This window comes from Pygocentrus nattereri, chromosome 22, assembly GCF_015220715.1.
Source record: "Pygocentrus nattereri isolate fPygNat1 chromosome 22, fPygNat1.pri, whole genome shotgun sequence".
Lineage (NCBI taxonomy): Eukaryota > Metazoa > Chordata > Actinopteri > Characiformes > Serrasalmidae > Pygocentrus > Pygocentrus nattereri.
The window spans coordinates 3329690-3350957 of NC_051232.1; the positions used below are offsets into that span (position 1 = coordinate 3329690).

A 21268-nucleotide genomic window follows, 5' to 3' on the forward strand; every position below is an offset into this window, starting at 1 on the left:
ACTACTACTACTACTACTACTAATAATAACAATAATAAAAATAGCAGAATTTATTATTATTATTATTATTATTATTATTATTATTATTATTATTACTCTTGTTGTTGTTGTTAGCTCCTATAGGCTAATGTCACTTGTATTCGCATCCTATAGTGGTTATTTTAATTACTGTATAACAATAACTTTGCAGTAAGGTACATAATGTACAAGTATATAAAGACTTAAAGTGTACAGTGCGCCCTCTAGCGGTCAGAATTTAAACAAGAAGCACAGGAAACGCCAGATATCAAAAGTAAAGTTACAGTCAAGATGAAATTTACTAAAGTTTATTATTATTATTTGTGTTATTATTATTATTTTTTTATTATTATTATTTATTATTATTATTATTATTAGTAGTAGTAGTAGTAGTAGTAGTAGTAGTAGTAGTAGTAGCATTTATTATTAAAAACAGCAGCAATAATCATCATTATAATGTAGTAATTCAAATGAATTATTATCATTAACTTTTTTGTATTTATTGTATTTATTGCTCATATAATATTATGTAACTCGTAATTGAAGAGCGTTGGCGCCGTCTGGCGGTCTTTATTTGAATTACTGTGTTACAATAACATTGCAGTAATGTACATAATGAGAAAATTCTAGAAATAAAATAAGTAGAGGTACAGTCAAGATTAAATGTATTGTTGTTGTTGTTGTTGTTGTTGTTAATAATAATAATAATAATAATAATAATAATAATAATAATAATATTATTATTATTATTAACAACAACAAAAGCAATAATAATAAAAATAAATTATCATTCCTATCATTTTTCATTAGTATTGATTATACAATTTGATGTAAGTAGTATTGCAGGAGTCTTGGGCGCCCTCTGACGGTCTTTATTTGAATTACTGTCTTACAGTAACATTACCGCAACGTACATAATGTAGAAGGATATAAAGTGTACAGTGCGCCCTCTGGCGGTCAGCATTTGAACAGCAAACACAGTAAACTATAAATTATATAAATAATAAAAAGTAATAAAAATAATAGTTTCCAATGCTTATTATTATATTATTATTATTATTATTATTATTGTTGTTGTTGTTGTTGTTGTTGTTGTTGTTGTGGTTATTAACTTATATAGGCTAATGTAACTTGTATTTCAGGGGTCGTTTGCACCCTATAGTGGTTTTTATTATTATTACTGTATTACAATAACATTGCAGTAACGTACATAATGTACAAGTATATAAGGAGTTAAAGTGTACAGTGCGCCCTCTAGCGATCAGTATTTAAACAAGAAGCACAGGAAACGCCAGATATCAAACAAATAAAGCATTTAGAGTTACAGTCAAGATGAAATTTATTACAGCATAATAATAATAATAATAATAATAATAATAATAATAATAATAATAATATTAGTAGTAGTAGTAGTAGTAGTAGTAGTATTTATTATTTAAAACAGCAGCAATAATCATCATTATAATGTAGTAATTAAAATTAATTATCATCATTTACTTTTTTGTATTTATTGTATTTATTGCTCATACAATATAATGTAACTTGTAATTCAGGAGTGTTGGCGCCCTCTGGCGATCTTTATTTTTATTACTGTATAACAATAACATTGCAGTAATGTACATAATGTACAAGACTATAAAGAGTTAAAGTGTACAGTGCGCCCTCTGGCGGTCAGCATTTGAACAGCAAACACAGGAAACCTACATCACATAAAACGAATGTAGAGTTACAGTCAATATTAAATTTACTACAGCATATTATTATTATTATTATTATTATTATTATTATTAATGTAAATTATCATTACTATTATTTTTCATTAGTATTGATCATACAATATGATGTAAGTAGTATTGCAGAAGTCTTGGGCGCCCTCTGGCGGTCTTTATTTGAATTACTGTCTTACAGTAACATTGCCACAATGTACATAATGTAGAAGGATATAAAGTATACAGTGCGCCCTCTAGCGGTCAGTATTTGAACAAGAAGCACAGGAAACATCAGATCTATCTGATGATCTGGGCGCCAGCTGGAGCTTTTTAATTAATTTACTCTTTTATGCTTATATTGTCTACATATGATGTAACAGGGCGGTCATCCAGCAAGACCTTCAAACACTGGGGACCTGGAGCGCTGATTGGAGCGCCAGAGTGAGGCTGACGTCACGATCTCCTTGGGGATTCTACGAGATTGAGTCCAAAGATAATTCAGAGCCAAAGTGAGTAGTAGTAGTAGTAGTAGTAGTAGTAATAATAATAATGATAATAATAATAATAATAATAATAATAATAATAATATTATATGTTGTAGTAAATTTCTATGTTTCCTGTGCTTGTTGTTCAAATACTGTACTTAATTCAAATGCTGACCACTAGAGGGCGCCAACATACAATTATGTTGTAGGAGCAATAAATATGAAAAACTATGTTAACAACAATAATAACTGACCATTTTTATTATTATATTAATACTAATACTAATTAATAATACTTCTAAAAATAACAACAACAACAACAACAATAATAATAATCATCATTATCATAATAATAATAGTAGTAATTTCAATATTGACTGTAACTCGACTTTTTTTACTGCGTGGGTTTCCTCCGGGTTCCTCTGTGTCTGTCTGTCTGCCCTGCAATGGACTGGAGACTTGTCCAGGGTGTATCCTGCCTTCCGCCCGATGACCGCTGGGTTAGGCTCCAGCACCTATTTATTATTATTATTATTATTATTATTATTATTATTATTATGTCAAAAAACACAATAAGTCAAATGAAAAAGTAAAACTTATTGTGTGTTATTTCACATAATAATAATAATAATAATAATAATAATAATATTAATAAGTAGTAGTAGTAGTGTTATTATTCAAAGACATAATGATGATAATAATATGATAAGAATAATGCTACTAATAATAATATTCTGTCATTTTAATTGTGATTTTACCTGTTTTTTGTTTGTTGCTTAATTTATAGTTTACTGTGTTTGCTGTTCAAATGCTGACCGCCAGAGGGCGCACTGTACACTTTAGATCCTTCTACATTATGTACATTGTGGCAATGTTACTGTAAGACAGTAATTCAAATAAAGACCGCCAGAGGGCGCCCAAGACTTCTGCCATACTACTTACATTATATTGTATGATCAATTCTAATGAAAAATGATAGGAATGATAATTTATGATAATAATAATAATAATAATTTAAAAATTATTACCAAATACCGCAACCCTATCTGGATTAAGCGGTCGATGATGATGATGATGATGATTACAAAATAACAAATAATGGTTGTTGCTTAATTTATTGTTTACTGTGTTTGTTGTTCAAATGCTGACCGCCAGAGGGCGCACTGTACACTTTATATCCTTCTACATTATGTACATTGTGGCAATGTTACTGTAAGACAGTAATTCAAATAAAGACCGCCAGAGGGCGCCCAAGACTCCTGCCATACTACTTACATCATATTGTATGAACTTATAATACTAATAATGTGAATAATAATAATTTTGAAGACAATAATAATAATAATAATAATAATAATAATAAAATGATTACCAAATACCGCGACCCTATCTGGATTAAGCGGTTGATGATGATGATGATGATGATTACAAAATAAAAAATAATTGTTGTTGCTTAATTTATTGTTTACTGTGTTTGTTGTTCAAATGCAGACCGCCAGAGGGCGAACTGTACACTTTATATCCTTCTACATTATGTACATTGTGGCAATGTTACTGTAAGACAGCAATTCAAATAAAGACCGCCAGAGGGCGCCCAAGACTCCTGCAATACTACTTACATCACATTGTATAATCAAAACTAATGAAAAATAATAGGAATGATAATTTATAATAATAATAATAATAATAATAATAATAATATAATTAATTATAATAATAATATCATTAATTATAATAATAATAATAAAATTAATAATAATAATAATAATATGTTGTAATAAATTTAATCTTGACTGTAACTCTAAATGCTTTATTTGTTTGATGTCTGGCGTTTCCTGTGCTTCTTGTTTAAATACTGACCGCCAGAAGGCGCACTGTACACTTTATATCCTTCTACATTATGTACATTGCGGCAATGTTACTGTAAGACAGTAATTAAAATAAAGACCGCCAGAGGGCCAAGACTCCTGCAATACTACTTACATCAAATTGTATAATCAATACTAATGAAAAATTATAGGAATGATAATTTATAATAATAATAATAATAATAATAATAATAATAATAATAAACATGGGAAACTTTTATTTTTATTACTTTTTATTATTTATATAATTTATAGTTTACTGTGTTTGTTGTTCAAATGCTGACCGCCAGAGGGCGCACTGTACACTTTATATCCTTCTACATTATGTACATTGCGGCAATGTTACTGTAAGACAGTAATTCAAATAAAGACCGCCAGAGGGCGCCCAAGACTCCTGCAATACTACTTACATCATATTGTATAATCAATACTAACTGAAAAAAAAAGGAATGATTATTATTTATAATAATAATAATAATAATAAAAATAAATAATAAATAATAATAACAACAACAATAATAATTAATAATAATAATAATAATAATAATAATAATTGTATGATCATACTAATGAAAAATAATAGGAATGATAATTTATAATAATAATAATAATAATCATATTAATAATAATATAATTATTATTATTAATAAATAATAATAATTCTAAGAATAATAATAAATAATAATAATATGCTGTAGTAAATTTAATATTGACTGTAACTCTACATTCGTTTTATGTGATGTAGGTTTCCTGTGTTTGCTGTTCAAATGCTGACCGCTAGAGGGCGCACTGTACACTTTAACTCTTTATATACTTGTACATTATGTACATTACTGCAATGTTATTGTTATACAGTAATAAAAATAAAGACCGCCAAAGGGCGCCAACACTCCTGCATTACAAGTTACATTATATTGTATGAGCAATAAATACAATAAATACAAAAAAGTAAATGATAATAATTAATTTTAATTACATTATAATGATGATTATTGCTGCTGTTTTAAATAATAAATACTACTACTACTACTACTACTACTACTACTACTATTATTATTATTATTATTATTATTATTATTATTATTATTATGCTGTAATAAATTTCATCTTGACTGTAACTCTAAATGCTTTATTTGTTTGATATCTGGCGTTTCCTGTGCTTCTTGTTTAAATACTGATCGCTAGAGGGCGCACTGTACACTTTAACTCCTTATATACTTGTACATTATGTACGTTACTGCAATGTTATTGTAATACAGTAATAATAATAAAAACCACTATAGGGTGCAAACGACCCCTGAAATCCAAGTTACATTAGCCTATATGAGTTAATAACAACAACAACAATAATAATAGTAATAATAATAATAATAATAATAATATTGGAAACTATTATTTTTATTACTTTATTATTTATATAATTTATAGTTTACTGTGTTTGCTGTTCAAATGCTGACCGCCAGAGGCCGCACTGTACACTTTATATCCTTCTACATTATGTACGTTGCGGCAATGTTACTGTAAGACAGTAATTCAAATGCTGACCGCCAGAGGGCGCCCAAGACTCCTGCAATACTACTTACATCAAATTGTATAATCAATACTAATGAAAAATGATAGGAATGATAATTTATTTTTATTATTATTATTGCTTTTGTTGTTGTTAATAATAATAATAATAATAATAATAATAATAATACATTTAATCTTGACTGTACCTCTACTTATTTTATTTCTAGAATTTTCTCATTATGTACATTACTGCAATGTTATTGTAACACAGTAATTCAAATAAAGACCGCCAGAGGGCGCCAACACTCTTCAATTACGAGTTACATTGTATGAGCAATAAATACAATAAATACAAAAAAGTAAATGATAATATTTAATTTTAATTACTACATTATAATGATGATTATTGCTGCTGTTTTTAATAATAAATACTACTACTACTACTACTACTACTACTAATAATAATAATAATAATAATAATAAAAAAAATAAATAATAATAATAAACGTTTAGTAAATTTCATCTTGACTGTAACTTTATTTTTGATGTCTGGCGTTTCCTGTGCTTCTTTTTAAAATTCTGACCGCTAGAGGGCGCACTGTACACTTTAAGTCTTTATATACTTGTACATTATGTACCTTACTGCAAAGTTATTGTTATACAGTAATTAAAATAACCACTATAGGATGCGAATACAAGTGACATTAGCCTATATGAGCTAACAACAACAGTAATAATAATAATAATAATAATAATAATAATAATAATAAATTCTGCTATTATTATTATTGTTATTATTATTATTAGTAGTAGTGTTAGTATTGAAAGTAATAACAATGATGATAATAATTAACAATAATAATGGTGATAATTATGACGTAAATAATACTAATAATAATAATATTCAGTCATTTTAATTGTGATTTTACCTGTTTTTTGTTTGTTGCTTAATTTATTGTTTACTGTGTTTGTTGTTCAAATGCTGACCGCCAGAGGGCGCACTGTACACTTTTTATCCTTCTACATTATGTACATTGTGGCAATGTTACTGTAAGACAGTAATTCAAATAAAGACTTCTGCCATACTACTTACATTATATAAACTTAAGGTCCACCTATTAGTGACCTCTGCTGTAAAGAGTGATGGTGAGAAGTGTGTTAAGCTCTGGTAGTAAAATCTCCTCCCAGTAAGATCATTAATCACTTCAAATGAATGTTTCTGCTTCCTGTGTGGTTTTAATCCAGGTCACAGTCTGGAAGAAGGAGAGAAAGTGGGATTTTCTGCTGAGTCTGTTTGTTCCAGCAGCTTTAAACTGATTTTCATATTTCAGAACGAGTGAATGAGTGAGTGCTGGATCTGGACTTACATGTGAACGACTCTGAGAATCAGACAGAAGGTTCTTCCAGCTTTACAGCCAGTTACCCAGTCAGCTCCTGTGGTTCCTTCACCTCCTACAGCTCATAAACTCTCCCAGCTGAGGTTAACGTTCAACCTGTGTGGCCAAATTTACTTCAGTGATTAAGACTGAACAGCTTTTTAATTAAGTCTTTTATGTTCATATTGTCCACATATGATGTAACAGGGTGGTCAACCAACAAGAGCTTCAAACACTGGTCTTCTAAGAAGAGAAGCAAGAGCCTAATCTGACCAGCCACTGACTGGAAGCACAGAGACCCAAGAGCAGAGCAGAGCTGAATAAGCCTCGAGGATCACAGAGACTGTGGTCCACAGTCTCACTGAAGATCTTCTTCAACATCTTCAGCAAAAAAATCCTCCTGAAGTCATTCTGTAACAGCTACATGGCTTTTTCCCATCATTCCTGACTGTCACTCAGCTCTCAGTTCAGTCTGTAGAGCCTCATGAATCAGTCAGTGGAGAAAACACAACACAATATTACAAACACATGAGTCTGATCAGTAACTGCTCAGTGCTGCAGGATCATCTAAAGAAGCTCTGTTAGCATTTTAAACAGGCTGAGTTTGGGTGTCACATCATAATGATCCACAAGAGGGAGCCACTCACCAGCTCAGAAGCAGATCCAGCCAACGACTGTCATTATGAGTAGCTGCTTCCAAAGCTAATGGGTTCTACACAGTGAGGAACCCTCAGAACCTTCTAGACCTTCAGAGAAGACCTAATGATTTCTGAGGACTGAACAGCATGTTTCTGTAATTCTCAGTTCATTTTTATTTAATAGAATAATCAGGATTGTTGTTTTTAATCTCTGGTTTTGAAGTGATACTCATTTCTTTTTATGACTTACTGTTATGTTTTATTGATATGAACTCAATTTTCAACAGTAACCAAGGGGGGCGCGGCTGATAGACCTTCCCCAGCTGAAGAAGAGCAAAGAGAGTACTGTGGTGATGAAAAGAGCTCGTTTATAAAGGAGATCCAGCTCTAATCAACTTTTCCAGGAAACATCCTCAAAGAACAGACGCTGGACACTCTGGAATGTTGGGAGATGCTGCAGGACAGATGAACTGAAAACCTTCATCTCTGCAGGAGGAGCAGTAAAGGCTGATACTGAGGCAGAGCAGCAGGAGGCGTGTAGAGGATCTGATGAGGATTCTCACTTCCACAAGCTTCAGTGTGGCCTGATGCATGCTGGGATGTCCTTGGTCCACTCTTCTCCTCTGAAGCTGCAGTCTGAGCTGCAGGTACGGCAGAACGTCTGACAGAGATGCACATGTACTGCAGCTTCCTGCAGCTCTGCCTGTCATACAGCCGTCCACAAACCAGCTGCTTTCATTAAGACTTCAGTCCAGATGAGTGAATAATCAGTCAGTCCTCGGTCCTGTAGGGTAACAGCAGTTTGATACCAGTGACTCACTTTAACAGAAAAGATAATAAACATCATCTAGAAGATGAAGGACATTTAAACCCTTCATTTCCTCAAGAACGCAGGTTCCAGCATCGCTGCAGAAGTCTTTCGTTGTCATCTCAAGGACGCTGTGCTAAAGGCTGCTGACTGTTTCTGGTGTTGTGCCGAATTCAAACTTCCTGGCAGAATCGACTCCCATCTTCACTTTCCATCAAAGAGGTATCCGCTACAGTGTCCTTTTCGTTTTCTTTGCTGGAGCTTCTTTTAAAGAGACCAGATAATGTAAAAACATTTTACTTGCTTGCTTGTATTATAGTGTTAAACACCGTTAAAATGTCTAGATTCACTATTTTCTCACCCAGTCCATGTACTTTATAAATAAAAATTACAGTAAAACAGCTGATTTTGGATTCTCTGTTTTCCTGATATCACAAGAACCAATGCATTTCCACATATCTGTCTAGGGCAGTGTGGCTCTGCCCATTCACCATTAAGACAAGAAGCTTTTCAGTCCTTCCTGCCTCCCAGCCTCTTATTAAAGAGATGTTCATGTTTATTAACCTAAAGGTTTTCTTCACAGCCTGATTCTGTGAAGTTCTGATGATGTTGAATGTGATCCAAAGCCTGCTGACTCTGTGCCTCCAGCCTGAAAACGATAAGAGAAGCTCCAGAGGATGGTGGGCACCCTGGTTCTTCTGACTGTGGAGCAGAAAGAAGAGAGAGGATTACCTGCCTGATCAGTAAGGAATCACAGCATGATGACACGTCTCACCAGCAGGATGTTTTTAAAGCGCTGCTAAATTCTCATTTTACTTTTCTATACATTTCCAGTCATTTTACATACTGACTGATTTTATTTAGAGTGAGAGATCACTGTTATCATGTAATGTCCTGGTTTATAATCAGGCTCTAATAGAACTGAATCAAACTGTGTTGATATTCCCTTTAGGAGGTGTAGGAGAGGGACGAGAACACCATAATCAGCTCTTCTGTCACAATGTCTCCACCCTCTGTAGAGATCCCATTTGGACCTGCTCAGTCTGGATTGGATCATTCCAGCTCCTGTTCCTCTCTGGCTCCACCCCTCCATCATTACACTCACCTGCAGCTAGTTCATAGATTCAATTACACACATTTATACCCTCAGTTTGGTTTCACTATTGGTGAAGTGCTCTGTAATGAAAGGGTTGATTCAGGCTGCAAGTTCAGAGTAGATTTATTGGGGTGAGTCCACAAGGCAGCAGGGGCTAAAACACCAGTAGAGAGACACATCAGAGAGGAATCCTTCAGGAAAAACAAGATAACAAGGCAGCAGTTAAAATACAGGAGAACACTTACACAGAGAACACGACTCAGAACTGAGGAAACACAGAGACTTCACCACAGTGCAGTATATATGGGTGGCCAAATAAGTCCATGAATGAGCTGCAGGTGAGTGTAATGATAGAGGGGTGGAGCCAGAGAAGAGGAGGAGCTGGAATGAGCCAATCCAGATCCACATGGAGTTTCCCCAGAGGAGACAGAGGTTGGGACATCTTCAAGATTACCAACTTTACCATCTAAATAAACAAACACAATAATCATTTTCCTCAGTTTTAGTTTGATTTTGGTGGATTACTTTTTACTCATCACATGTTAAATTAATCAAATCTAATAAATAAGTATCAGTTAAGAAAGGCTAAAGTAGCATAAAAAGGAAAATGTAGTTGGATTAAGATGCTTTATTATCTGCTCTGCGTGAGATTTTCTTTAGGGTTCTGGATACTTGGTCTACTCTCAGTACACGATGTGGAGAAGCTGCACTTACTGACAACTTTGTTCCACACAGTTACGTTGTGGGTTCATTTTGTAAGTGAACAGTGAGAAACTATAGCTTTTTTCATGCAGCATGCAGCTCAGATACAATCTCTGAAGTGTTTAGTATCTATTTTGGGTAAAATGATAAGTACTAAGAGTCTAAATGAAACGAACTGACTAATACGTACCTCATAAACCTTTGGAGGGAGAAGGTACTAACATACACTAAATAATAATACACTCTCACATGTTTAATCAGGAATTTAGTTCTTTAATAAAATAAAGCTGTGAATATTTTCAATAATAACATGTTCAGCTCTGCAGCTCTACAGACTGCAGTGCTTCAGAAATTCTGAAAGGTGATCAAATTGTTCATTCCTCTGTTAGTTGTTCAACTCAACACTGTGGTGGATGTGCATGTAGACACAGAGGACAGACCCACTACAGACCCCAGCTCCTCTCCCCCACCCAGCACACAGACCCTGCTTATGTGGATGGTGCTCAGGTACTGTATGACTTCATTACATACATTTAAAAGTACATTAAGACATATTAGGAACTGTTTGTGCTGCTGATACAAACAAATGTTTCACACAAGCAAAAAAATCCCCAGTGACTCTGAAATGACTCTGAGCTCCTCTGCAGACAGTTTGTGCAGCAGCATGTTAGAAATGTTTACTGTGAGTCAGATTAGAGGATTTTTACCAGTAATGTTTCATAGTGTTATAAGAGGCACTTCCTTTATGCTCCTCATTACTTTAAACACATATATTGTCTGATTTAAAAGGTTGTAGAAATGTCAGCTCCAGTGTTTATTACATCTATACTGAGAAGAAGAGCGGGAGTGAGAGGAGGCAGAACTGCAGCGAGAGGAGCAGACCTGCTGATCATAAACAGCAGAACTGTTGTATTGATCTGACTGACCGAGACACAGAGGAGGATCCAAATGGGCACTGACCGCTGGGTAAGAGACCCCTGAACTGAGCTCTGGTCATGAGCAGGGGTGTAAATTTGGAGGGGGGCCTAAATACATCAGTTCATATCTAAAACTAGGAGCACTGAATCACCATATACTGATGATATCTAATGCTTTATATGCAGTGCTGGTCTTTACAGGGTCCTAATCAAGTCCTCACTAGAGACCCCCTCACCTAAACCACAAATCTTCACCCTCTACTAAAGTAACATTAAAAACACTCACTGCTTAATTCCCCTTACAGTCTTCTACTGTTAATCATCATGATCACACAGTAGATCTTCCATTATATTGTTGAAAACATCTCACCTTTAGCTCTTCTACATAGACGATGGGACACAGACGATCTGAGGTCTTTATGAGTTTAACTTGGAGAAACTTCATTATGCAGAAAGTCTGCAGAGAGAATTACATTAGAAAAATCATAAACTCTGAGAACTTGCCCCCAACTCCATCTACAGAGCACTACTTAGATCACAGAAGTAGGACTTCTACACAGTAATGATGCTTCATAAATCTATATGAGGCTGTTTACATTGTACCTGAAATAGGGGATCATGAAAACATCTCTGCAGATCTGTTTAAAGAAAGAACCCATTCAGGAGAAAATCAACAGGAGAGACACATTTACAGCAAATCACCAAAGATCTGCCTGTTTAAGAAACCGGTCTGCTGATATATCTGCAGGTCACATTCAGTCGCTGAGTCACCAAAACCTACATTTAATTCCTCTAATATGGAGCTTAAAGACTAAATCCATCAGGGGACAAAGAACCAGAAGGTTCTGCAGATCTGCTAAAAAGGTTTATGAAGTTTGTTAAATCAAGCTTATCGTATCTCATTAGGAGGAAGTTCACTTTTTTAAGAATGTCATTAGTTTTCCTGTGTATTTTACTCAGAGTTTAACAACAAAATAAATAATAGAAAAAGACAAAAAACACCATTTATGGTCATTAAGAGCTGATAAAGTTCAGCACCCTGGACAGTTCCAGTAAAGTGACCCTGTTACGGTCTGGGATAAACACATCATCATCCTAAATCACAGTGAACAGCTCTGCTCAATAATCAATACGTCAACAAACATAATGATCAAAACGCTGATTTGGTGACTCTGTGACCTCAAAATACAATCAAACAGCAACAAATGAACTCCGTGCTGAACTGTGGCTGTTAGAGCTGGAGCTTCAGTTAGAGCATAAACGTGTCAGCCTGGTCAAAAAAGCAGAAATCGTCTACAAGAATGCTCATTTCTGCTAGAGCCATCGTGGGGGAACATTTAGCTGTTCTAGATTAAACAGAAGCTTGTTAAAAACTTTTTAGTCATATTTGAAATTGTAACAGAGTTTAACTTTATCTGATGATGAAGTTGATCACATCAAAATTTCTGATGCAGCGCGAATCGCAGCATAAGACCTTCTGTCCAGCCTCAAAAGACCTACACAAAGAAACCACCCTGAGTGGATCATCTTCTGTTTTGTTAATTTAAAGAAGCAAAACTATTTGTAGTGAAATTCTCTAGAAGGTTCTGAGGGTTCCTCACTGTGTACAACTCATTAGCTTTGGATGCAGTAACTCATAAATACAGTCGTTGGCTGGATCTGCTTCTGAGCTGGTGAGTGGCTCCCTCTTGTGGATCATTATGATGTGACACCCAAACTCAGCCTGTTCAAAATGCTAACAGAGCTTCTTTAGATGATCCTGCAGCACTGAGCAGTTACTGACTCATGTGTTTGTAATATTGTTTTGTGTTTTCTCCACTGACTGATTCATGAGGCCCTACAGACTGAACTGAGAGCTGAGTGACAGTCAGGAATGATGGGAAAAAGCCATGTAGCTGTTACAGAATGAAGATGTTGAAGAAGATCTTCTGGCTTAAAGCTCAGTGAGACTCTGGACCACAGTCTCTGTGATCCTCGAGGCTTATTCAGCTCTGCCCTTCGGTGCTTCCAGTCAGTGGCTGGTCAGATTAAGCGCTTGCTTCTCTTCCTTAAAGACCAGTGTTTGAAACTCAGCTGGGAGAGTTTATGAGCTGTAGGAGGTGAAGGAACCGCAGGAGCTGACTGGGTAACTGGCTGTAAAGCTGGAAGAACCTCCTGTCTGATTCTCAGAGTCGTTCACATGTAAGTCCAGATCCAGCACTCACTCATTCACTCGTTCTGAAATGTGAAAATCAGTTTAAAGCTGCTGGAACAAACAGACTCAGCAGAAAATCCCACTTTCTCTCCTTCTTCCAGACTGTGACCTGGATTAAAACCACACAGGAAGCAGAAACATTCATTTGAAGTGATTAATGATCTTACTGGGAGGAGATTTTACTACCAGAGCTTAACACTCTTCTCACCATCACTCTTTATAGCAGAGGTCACTAATAGGTGGACCGCAGTCCGAGTCCGGACCCAATCGCTGTCTTATGCAGATCTGGACCTAAAACCGATGAACTATAGAGAATTCTTTAATTTCGTTGGGGTGGTCCTGTTTTTAATCAGAGTAACTTTTCTAACCTTTACAGTAGCTTTAGATAATAATAATAATAATAATAATAATAATAATAATAATAATAATAATAATAATAATAATAACAATAATAATAGTAGTTTTCAAATGAATTATCATTATCATTGACTTCTTTATTACTAGCTGATAAAGGCCAATGTAACTCCTATTTCAGGAGTCGTTGGCGCCCTCTAGCAGTCTTTGTTTGAATTACTGTATTCACATTGCAGTAATATACATACTGCACTAGTATATGAAGTGTACAGTGTCCCCTTTAGCGGTCAGTATTTAAAACACCAGACACAGAAAACATATTATTATTATTATTATTATTATTATTATTATTATTATTATTATTACCACCACTAATATACAGTTGCTTTATCACAGATAAATGTGTGTCTTAAATTACATGAACTTTCAGCACATTGAGAACTAGAACTTCTTACAAACAAACTAAAAGATTTACAGGCAGAACAAAAATATATTTAATAATAATAAAAATAATAAAAACAAGAATCATAATAACAAGCAAAGGAATAATAATAAGAATTTTATATTTTTAATTCATTAGTTTTATTTCTACTACTCTAATAGAGTTTTAAGCAACAAATAAAAATAGCAAAGAAAAGCTATAATTAAACATTAAGAACAGTAAGAATAGCAATAAGAATTATATATAAAATATATAATACTATTAAATAAAAATAGTAGTTGTACTTAAGATTTTTTTGAGACAGCTAATCGTTCGTTTATTTGTGAAAATGAACTAAAGCCAGTAAAGTTACAGCTAGAAATTTCGTCTGCAGTCTGAGTGTATGAGAGGGTCAGCTTAGCGTACCTGACCAATCAGGAACAGAGGGAGATGGAGAGATCATCAGGAGCTTGTTCTGAACTCATTTGACTACTTTTACTGAATATATACAGATTTTTGATTATTTGTTTTGTTTGTCTAGATCTGGATGTCCAAATGGCCATTGATGAATCAGCTTCCTCTGTAGAGTCAGAACCAGCCAAGCTCAGCAATTCAAACCACATTATCCAAACACTTGCATTTGTGGTTTTGGGGAGTTTTGCAATACTTTGCACAGACAGGTTGAGAAGGCAATTTAATGTGAGGAGTAGGCATCACACTAAGGGACAGGAGGACCTGTCATGAGCGTGGTCCTCAGGACCTGGCAGTGTCACAGCGAAGGAATTACCACTCATCATGCATCCACTCAGTCTTGGCATTGACACTGGCTTGATCATAGGAACAGAAGCACCACAATGAATGGAACCTTGGAGGATCACAAATGACCAGAGTAATGAGATCTTTACCATAAAGACACGTCTAGGCTGAGTGGTAAATGGTCTTCTCTGGGTGCCTGCATCAGTAATTCGGGTCTGCCATATGTTCATGCACATTGTATTTCAATCCTATACTACAACTCACTGGCCACTTTATTAGAAACACCTACTGTGTATTTCCACTCACCAACCACTGTCTTGAAAACTGGCCACTTTATTAGAAACATATGCCTTGTACTTCCACTCATTGGCCACTTTATTAGAAACACCCACCGTTTACTTCCACTCACTGGCCACTTTATTAGAAACATCTGCTTTGTACTTCCACTCATTGGCCACTTTATTAGAAACACCTACTGCGTACATCCACTAACTGGTAACTTTCTTGTAAACACCTTCCTTGTGCTTCTATTTACTGGCCATTTTAGTAGAAACACCTAAATATGGATGATGTTCAATGTTGATAAAGATGTCGAACAAAGCTTTAGTCATTGTGAATATACCAGACTGAGACAGACATTTTGAGGAGAAAACTGGCTTTATATCAGATGCTGTGATGCAGAGACATCAGTAAACTGCCTTCTCTTTCTCTCAGCTCTAAGCAGGAGAATGAGGAGAGTGACAGTAACACAAAGATATGGACTGTTCTAATACAGGAGAGACAGCCTTGAGACAGTGAGATTATCCATGTACACAGGGCCATATGTTATACATTCTCAGTCACACACACTCATTTCTGAAACTGTAGGAAGAGAGCAGGAGATATAACACAGCATAAGAAATATATACATTCAATATGAGGAACATACAAGCAACATACAGAGAAATGATGAGAGATACTGGGCATCAGCATCAGAGGTGAATGAATTAGTACAAATACAAAATAATGTTTAAAAAATGACTTTATTTTCATCAGATAACATGTTGAAACCTGTATATACTAAACCAGGTGATAGTTTCAAATTGATTTTATTTCGTTCATCTCTCTCTCTCTCTCTCTCTCTCTCTCTCTCTCTCTCGTAAAATTACACACACACACACACACATATATATATATATATATATATAATGAAATATACATTAAATATATATTACAGAATGTTCCTCTATCAAGCCCCAGACAAAATAATGGATATTGACTTAATTACGTTAGATGATACTGTGCCGTCAATATGCTAGTGAACAGTGTGCTCTCATGGCCACTTTCACCTCTCGTCACTAATAAGGCCAAGTACAGATGCTGTAGTCTAAACTGAGCAGCTGCTGGAGCTCCACTAAAGCTGATTTAGCTAGCCACACTATGAGTGGCTTAAATAATGATAATTATTCAATGCACATTTGACTGGGTACACCTGTGGGTACACCTGTGACACCCGTGGCTACTGCATTATCAGATTGGCATTATTTCCACATTATATCTCAAAAACAGAGATCTTTTCTAAGTATGCTTAAAGTAAAAGTTTCACTTCACAGTGAGACATTTTTCAGTGCCAAGTTCTACACATGCTTTGGCAGAACTTATTCTCCTACACTTTTAGAAATGAAGGTTCTGTGCAGGTACGTTTTTCATTCATCAATGTACAAACAATAGAAATGTTCCCTCAAAAGGCACAACAGTGGTTTTAAGGTCCAACTGTGCACTTTAAAGTTTTTCCAGGTGAAGCGTTTATATTTGTACATTATCATAGTCTAGTGTTTTAACACAGAGCAGTAAAATAAAAGCCTGGGGCATGTGTGGAGTCAATACAGCTGAGATGGATTGATACAGTTATGTTCCTTGACTAAAGGTACTGAGATGTACCCTTGAGGGTACCACCCCCGTGACAAGAGGGGCACTTCCCCACTGACAGTTTACTACCTTTATTTCTGAGAGTGAAAGAGTAACTGAATTTCAGAATGAAGCATGGACTGATTGCAGGTTTTTTAGTGTTGTTACTTGTACAGTGTTAGAGTCCAATCCTGTTACTTTGCACTAAAGAGTTCCTTCATCATCCTTACATACCCCGCTGTGGGGTGAGATGATTCTTTGTTTGTAGCTTTCTGTATGTCAGTATTCATCTTCTTTCCAGACCCCACTGCAGAGTGAGTTGATTCTTTGTCTGTAGCTTTCTGTATGTCATTATTCATCCTCCTTACAGACCCCCCAGCAGAGTTACTTGATTCTTTGAATGCATGTTTCTGCATGCCCTTATTCATCCTATGTACAGGCCCCTCTGCAGCGTGTGCAGATTCTCTGTCTGTAGTTTTCTGCATGTCCTTACTCATCTTACTTATATACCCCACTACAGAGTTAGCAAATTCAGCTGCAGCTTTCTGCGTGTCCATATTAATCCGACTTAAATACCCCACTGCAGATTTAGTTGATTCTTTGTCTGCGGCTTTCTGCATGTCCTTCAGTTTCTGAGCCCACCCTGCTGTTCCAACCTCTTCAACTCGGGGAATCAGGAAGTCGAGGTACTGAACGGTAAAGGCAGAGTCTGGTTTTAACGCGATCTCGGACAGTTTTACGATCGCCACATATGCATCGTTCACCAAGCTCCTCTTCTCTTCTTCATTTCTGGCCATGTGCATTTTCAGGCAGATTTCTAGGCTTGTCATCATTTCTTTGATTCTCAGTGTTTTCCCATGCTCCGTTTCTACGCATTTCAACGCACTTTCATTGTAAATGGCCATTTCTTCAGCTGTAGTGCTGTATTTCTCTTTCAGTTCTTCAAATGTGACTCTTTCCTCTCTCTGCTTTGTCACATATTTCTTGTGCTCTCTGACGTGTGTGGAGTAGTGGCAGTGACACACAATGCAGTGACTTTCTTTCATAACTTTGCACAACCGGGGACTTCCAGCAAGCCAGCAGCCAAACTCGTGGCAGTTCTCCTCACATTCTTTGCAGGAGGTCACCTTTCGGTCCTGCCATGAAGCACCTGATGTGTCAACCTTCTCTTTGTAAGCTATCTTGACAGTGAACATAAACTTTTTATCTTTCTCAATCTTTTCTTTGTTCTGTTTCAAAGCTTGTTGAACGTAAGTCAGTTCTGTCCGTTTTGCTTCGCTGTATTTGATGCGTTCCTTCAGATTCTCAACGCAGGCCTTCAGCTGCATGCGCTCCTCTAGAACACTTACAGTCATATTTAGGCTTTTTCTCTGTCGTGATTTTAGGAATCTGAAAAATTCCTTAATATTGTCCGTCGCCATTTCCCAGGAAGATCTGTAAACGTACTCGTATTTCTTTGTCTGTTTCTCAGACTGACGGTTGTTGAACAGGAAATGAACAGGTTCGTTCTCTTCATCGTGACAGCAGGGGATCTTTTCCTTCTTGATGGCTTCCAGAACGTTTGTTGGTGGTCCTCCGTCGGAGTGTGTAATAAACAGCACTATGATGTCCTCTATGTCTTTCCCAAACAAGGACAGAACTGCTTCGAAAATGTAGCGCTGAAACTCTGAGATCCTGTTCTGAGACGCTTTCAGTACAAGACACACAGCGTCAAGACTCTTCACTCCAGTCTCATGTAGAAATAATTCATGTAAGTTTTGAGCGATTTCCATGTCCTTATCTATCCCCCTGGTGTCTCCGTAACCTGGCGTGTCAATGATGGTGAGAGAGGCGAGTTTCCTCTCGGAAAAGATCTCGTAAGCAGTGATTTCCGATGTTTGAGATTCTGTTTGATCTCTCCTGTCTTCTTCTGTGATCTCGAACCACACTTGATCCTCAAACTTCACCCCCAGAAAGTAATTGGCCATGGTGTTGATCAGAGTGGTCTTGCCTGTTCCCGTTTCTCCCACCATCAGGATTATTTTGTTTTGCATGTTGGCACATTTCTGTCCAAAGGTCCACTTTCTGATCTTGCCATGCTTGTCTAGATTACTCCTTGTTGTGTAAAGACGGTACAGCGCTGGTGGGCCCGAACTGAGCATGACACTTTTCTTGATCAAATCAGCTGATGATGCTTGGTTTATCCTAAAAAAAAGAAATCAAAGATAAAAGGTTTAACATTTACCACCTGAGCTTATATTGATGAGTGAATAAATCTCCCATCTTACTCTGATAGCTAAATACAGAATTGGGTGAAATGAAAATGTTATAATTATTATAATCTTAAAAATACTATTAGGAGGTTAAATTCAAGTTCAATGAAAGAAGTTCAAGAAGTCAAGACAACTGACATATTAATAAGTTGATGGCACCATCTTAAACTCTGTAGCCATGACAACAGCCAAGCCGTGTAGCTCCCCAATCATGAAGGAGCATGAAACTGAAAGAAACATTTACTGATTGTTTGATATTTTAAGTCATTGTATTTGCAGTGTTGCAGTGCACAGTTGGTTTTATATTATAGAAAATATTAACTAATAATGCTATTCGTTGTATTACATAATTTTCTTTTTTTATTTTATATCCTACATTAGTAGATAAATGTCAACATCAAATCCAACTAAAACAATAATAATCTAATCAAAAAATAACAGAAGCATTTTAAAAATGTTTTATCTGAGTTTATTTGTATATATTTGTTTTCTGTCAAGCGCTGTAGCTCATCAAGTTGGCTATTCATCAGTTTCAGTCATGTAACTCTTTTCATGCAGCAGTGATATTAATGACCGTCTCCTGCTGCCAGCGGTGCTGGCTGGGCATATAAAGAGCTGCTTAGTCCAGTTCATGATAGGACTGTTTGGGGATTTTTCCTACAAATGGACAGATGATAAAAGGGGCTCTGCTATCTGCTTTCAAGCTTGCTATGCTATATAGCAACAAAAAGGGTTCTTCTACATAGAACACCTTTCAAAAAGGTTCTATAAAGAGCCATATACAACACATTCATCATCAATCTGAAGGTACAAAGAACCCTTTAAGCATACTTAAGCTTCTTTAAGTGTTCATGGTTATATAGAGAACCACTATCTTCACTAAAGAAAGTAATGTGTGTAGAGTCCACCTATCCTCTATTTACTGAAGAGACCACTTATCCTCTGTTCTGTATAGAGTCCCTCTATCTTCTATTTAGTGTAGCATCCACCACTATTCTGTTCTATTCAGAGTACATTTACATTTATGGCATCTTATCCAGAGCAACTTACAGTTTGATCATCATTTTACACAAGCAGGTAATAGTGTTAGGAGTCTTGCCCAAGGATGTTTATTGGCATAGTGTAGGGCGCTTGGCCAGACTGAACCTCGGGCTACAGCATAGAAGGCAGAGGTGTTACCCATTACACTATACCAACCATGAGTACTGCCCACCTGTCCTCTATTCAGCGTAGAGCAGGGGTTCTTTTCCACCCAAAGCACAGCGGCCCACAGAAAAGCTAAAACCAACTTTTTAAAATAAAATATTATTTTTCTTTTCTTAAGTGCCGACATTGAAAACTGAGAACTGGGGCCTGAAAAAGGTGCATTTCAGTTCAGTCACAGAAACCAAAATTTGTAGTTATGTTAGAACCTAATTTTGAAAAACATGTATGCAGTGATGTTAAAAATGGGGGAAAAAGGAAGAAAAAAGAATAGAAATGTATAAGGTAGATGTGGACTGTGGTTGGGAGCTGTAGTCCATCAGGTTTTACACCATACCTTGTTTGTTATTTGCTTGTTTGTGTTTGGTTTAATTTATATATAGATTTTGCATTTTTCTCTACTTTTCAAATGTATTCATTTTATGTCTTCTAAGAAATATGATAAAATAGCAAAAATGCCTAAATTAAAATAAAAAAAAAAAAAAAAGTTAATTTGTGTTACAATTGATAATAATTCTGTGTTGAAAGCATATTTTGTGATGTAAAAATGACAATATATCATGAAATTTCTGAATGGTTACTCCTTCACTGTGATAAAAAAAACAGCCGAATTACATTTTCACTCACCTCTGAGCCATGATGATAGTGTTCGTACACCTCAGATCTCAGAAGAGATGAAGGGGGTAGCGCTCAGCGATCTGTTACACAGTTTCAGAGCAGATTGTCAGTGTTACGATAATAGTAGCAGTTCTTAACCATCCCGGAACTTTTAGAGCTTTCCCCTCCTTCAGGTTATTTTCTTTTTGGTTCCCTGAAAACTTCCCGCATGCCACTTTTCTTAGCTCCCCTCATTTGTCTTAGCAGAACCCGTCACAGCGTCACTGAATAAATATGCTGTTCAACAAGATGAAATGCTTTACATGCTTCTCGCATCTTGACTGTCAAAGCAAAACTCTACAATGAACTGCTTTGACTACTATAGGACAGACATGTTCATCAAAACTTCAATATTGGGGTTTTTTCATTTGGTCAATAAAATAGTCATTTTGTTTTAAACAAATATGCCTTAAAT

General features: G+C 35.7%; 1 protein-coding gene across 1 annotated transcript; it reads right to left on the reverse strand.

The window, feature by feature from the left end:
- Positions 1 to 8019: 8019 nt before the first annotated feature.
- On the reverse strand, positions 8020 to 20859 carry LOC108414273. Its single transcript, XM_037533111.1, has 5 exons — positions 20824 to 20859; positions 17664 to 18925; positions 17179 to 17609; positions 11500 to 11586; positions 8020 to 8247 (listed from the first exon to the last, which is right to left on the reverse strand). Exons 1-5 carry the CDS (start codon positions 20832 to 20834, stop codon positions 8020 to 8022), a joined length of 2019 nt encoding a protein of 672 aa, XP_037389008.1. The 5' UTR covers positions 20835 to 20859.
- Positions 20860 to 21268: the final 409 nt, after the last annotated feature.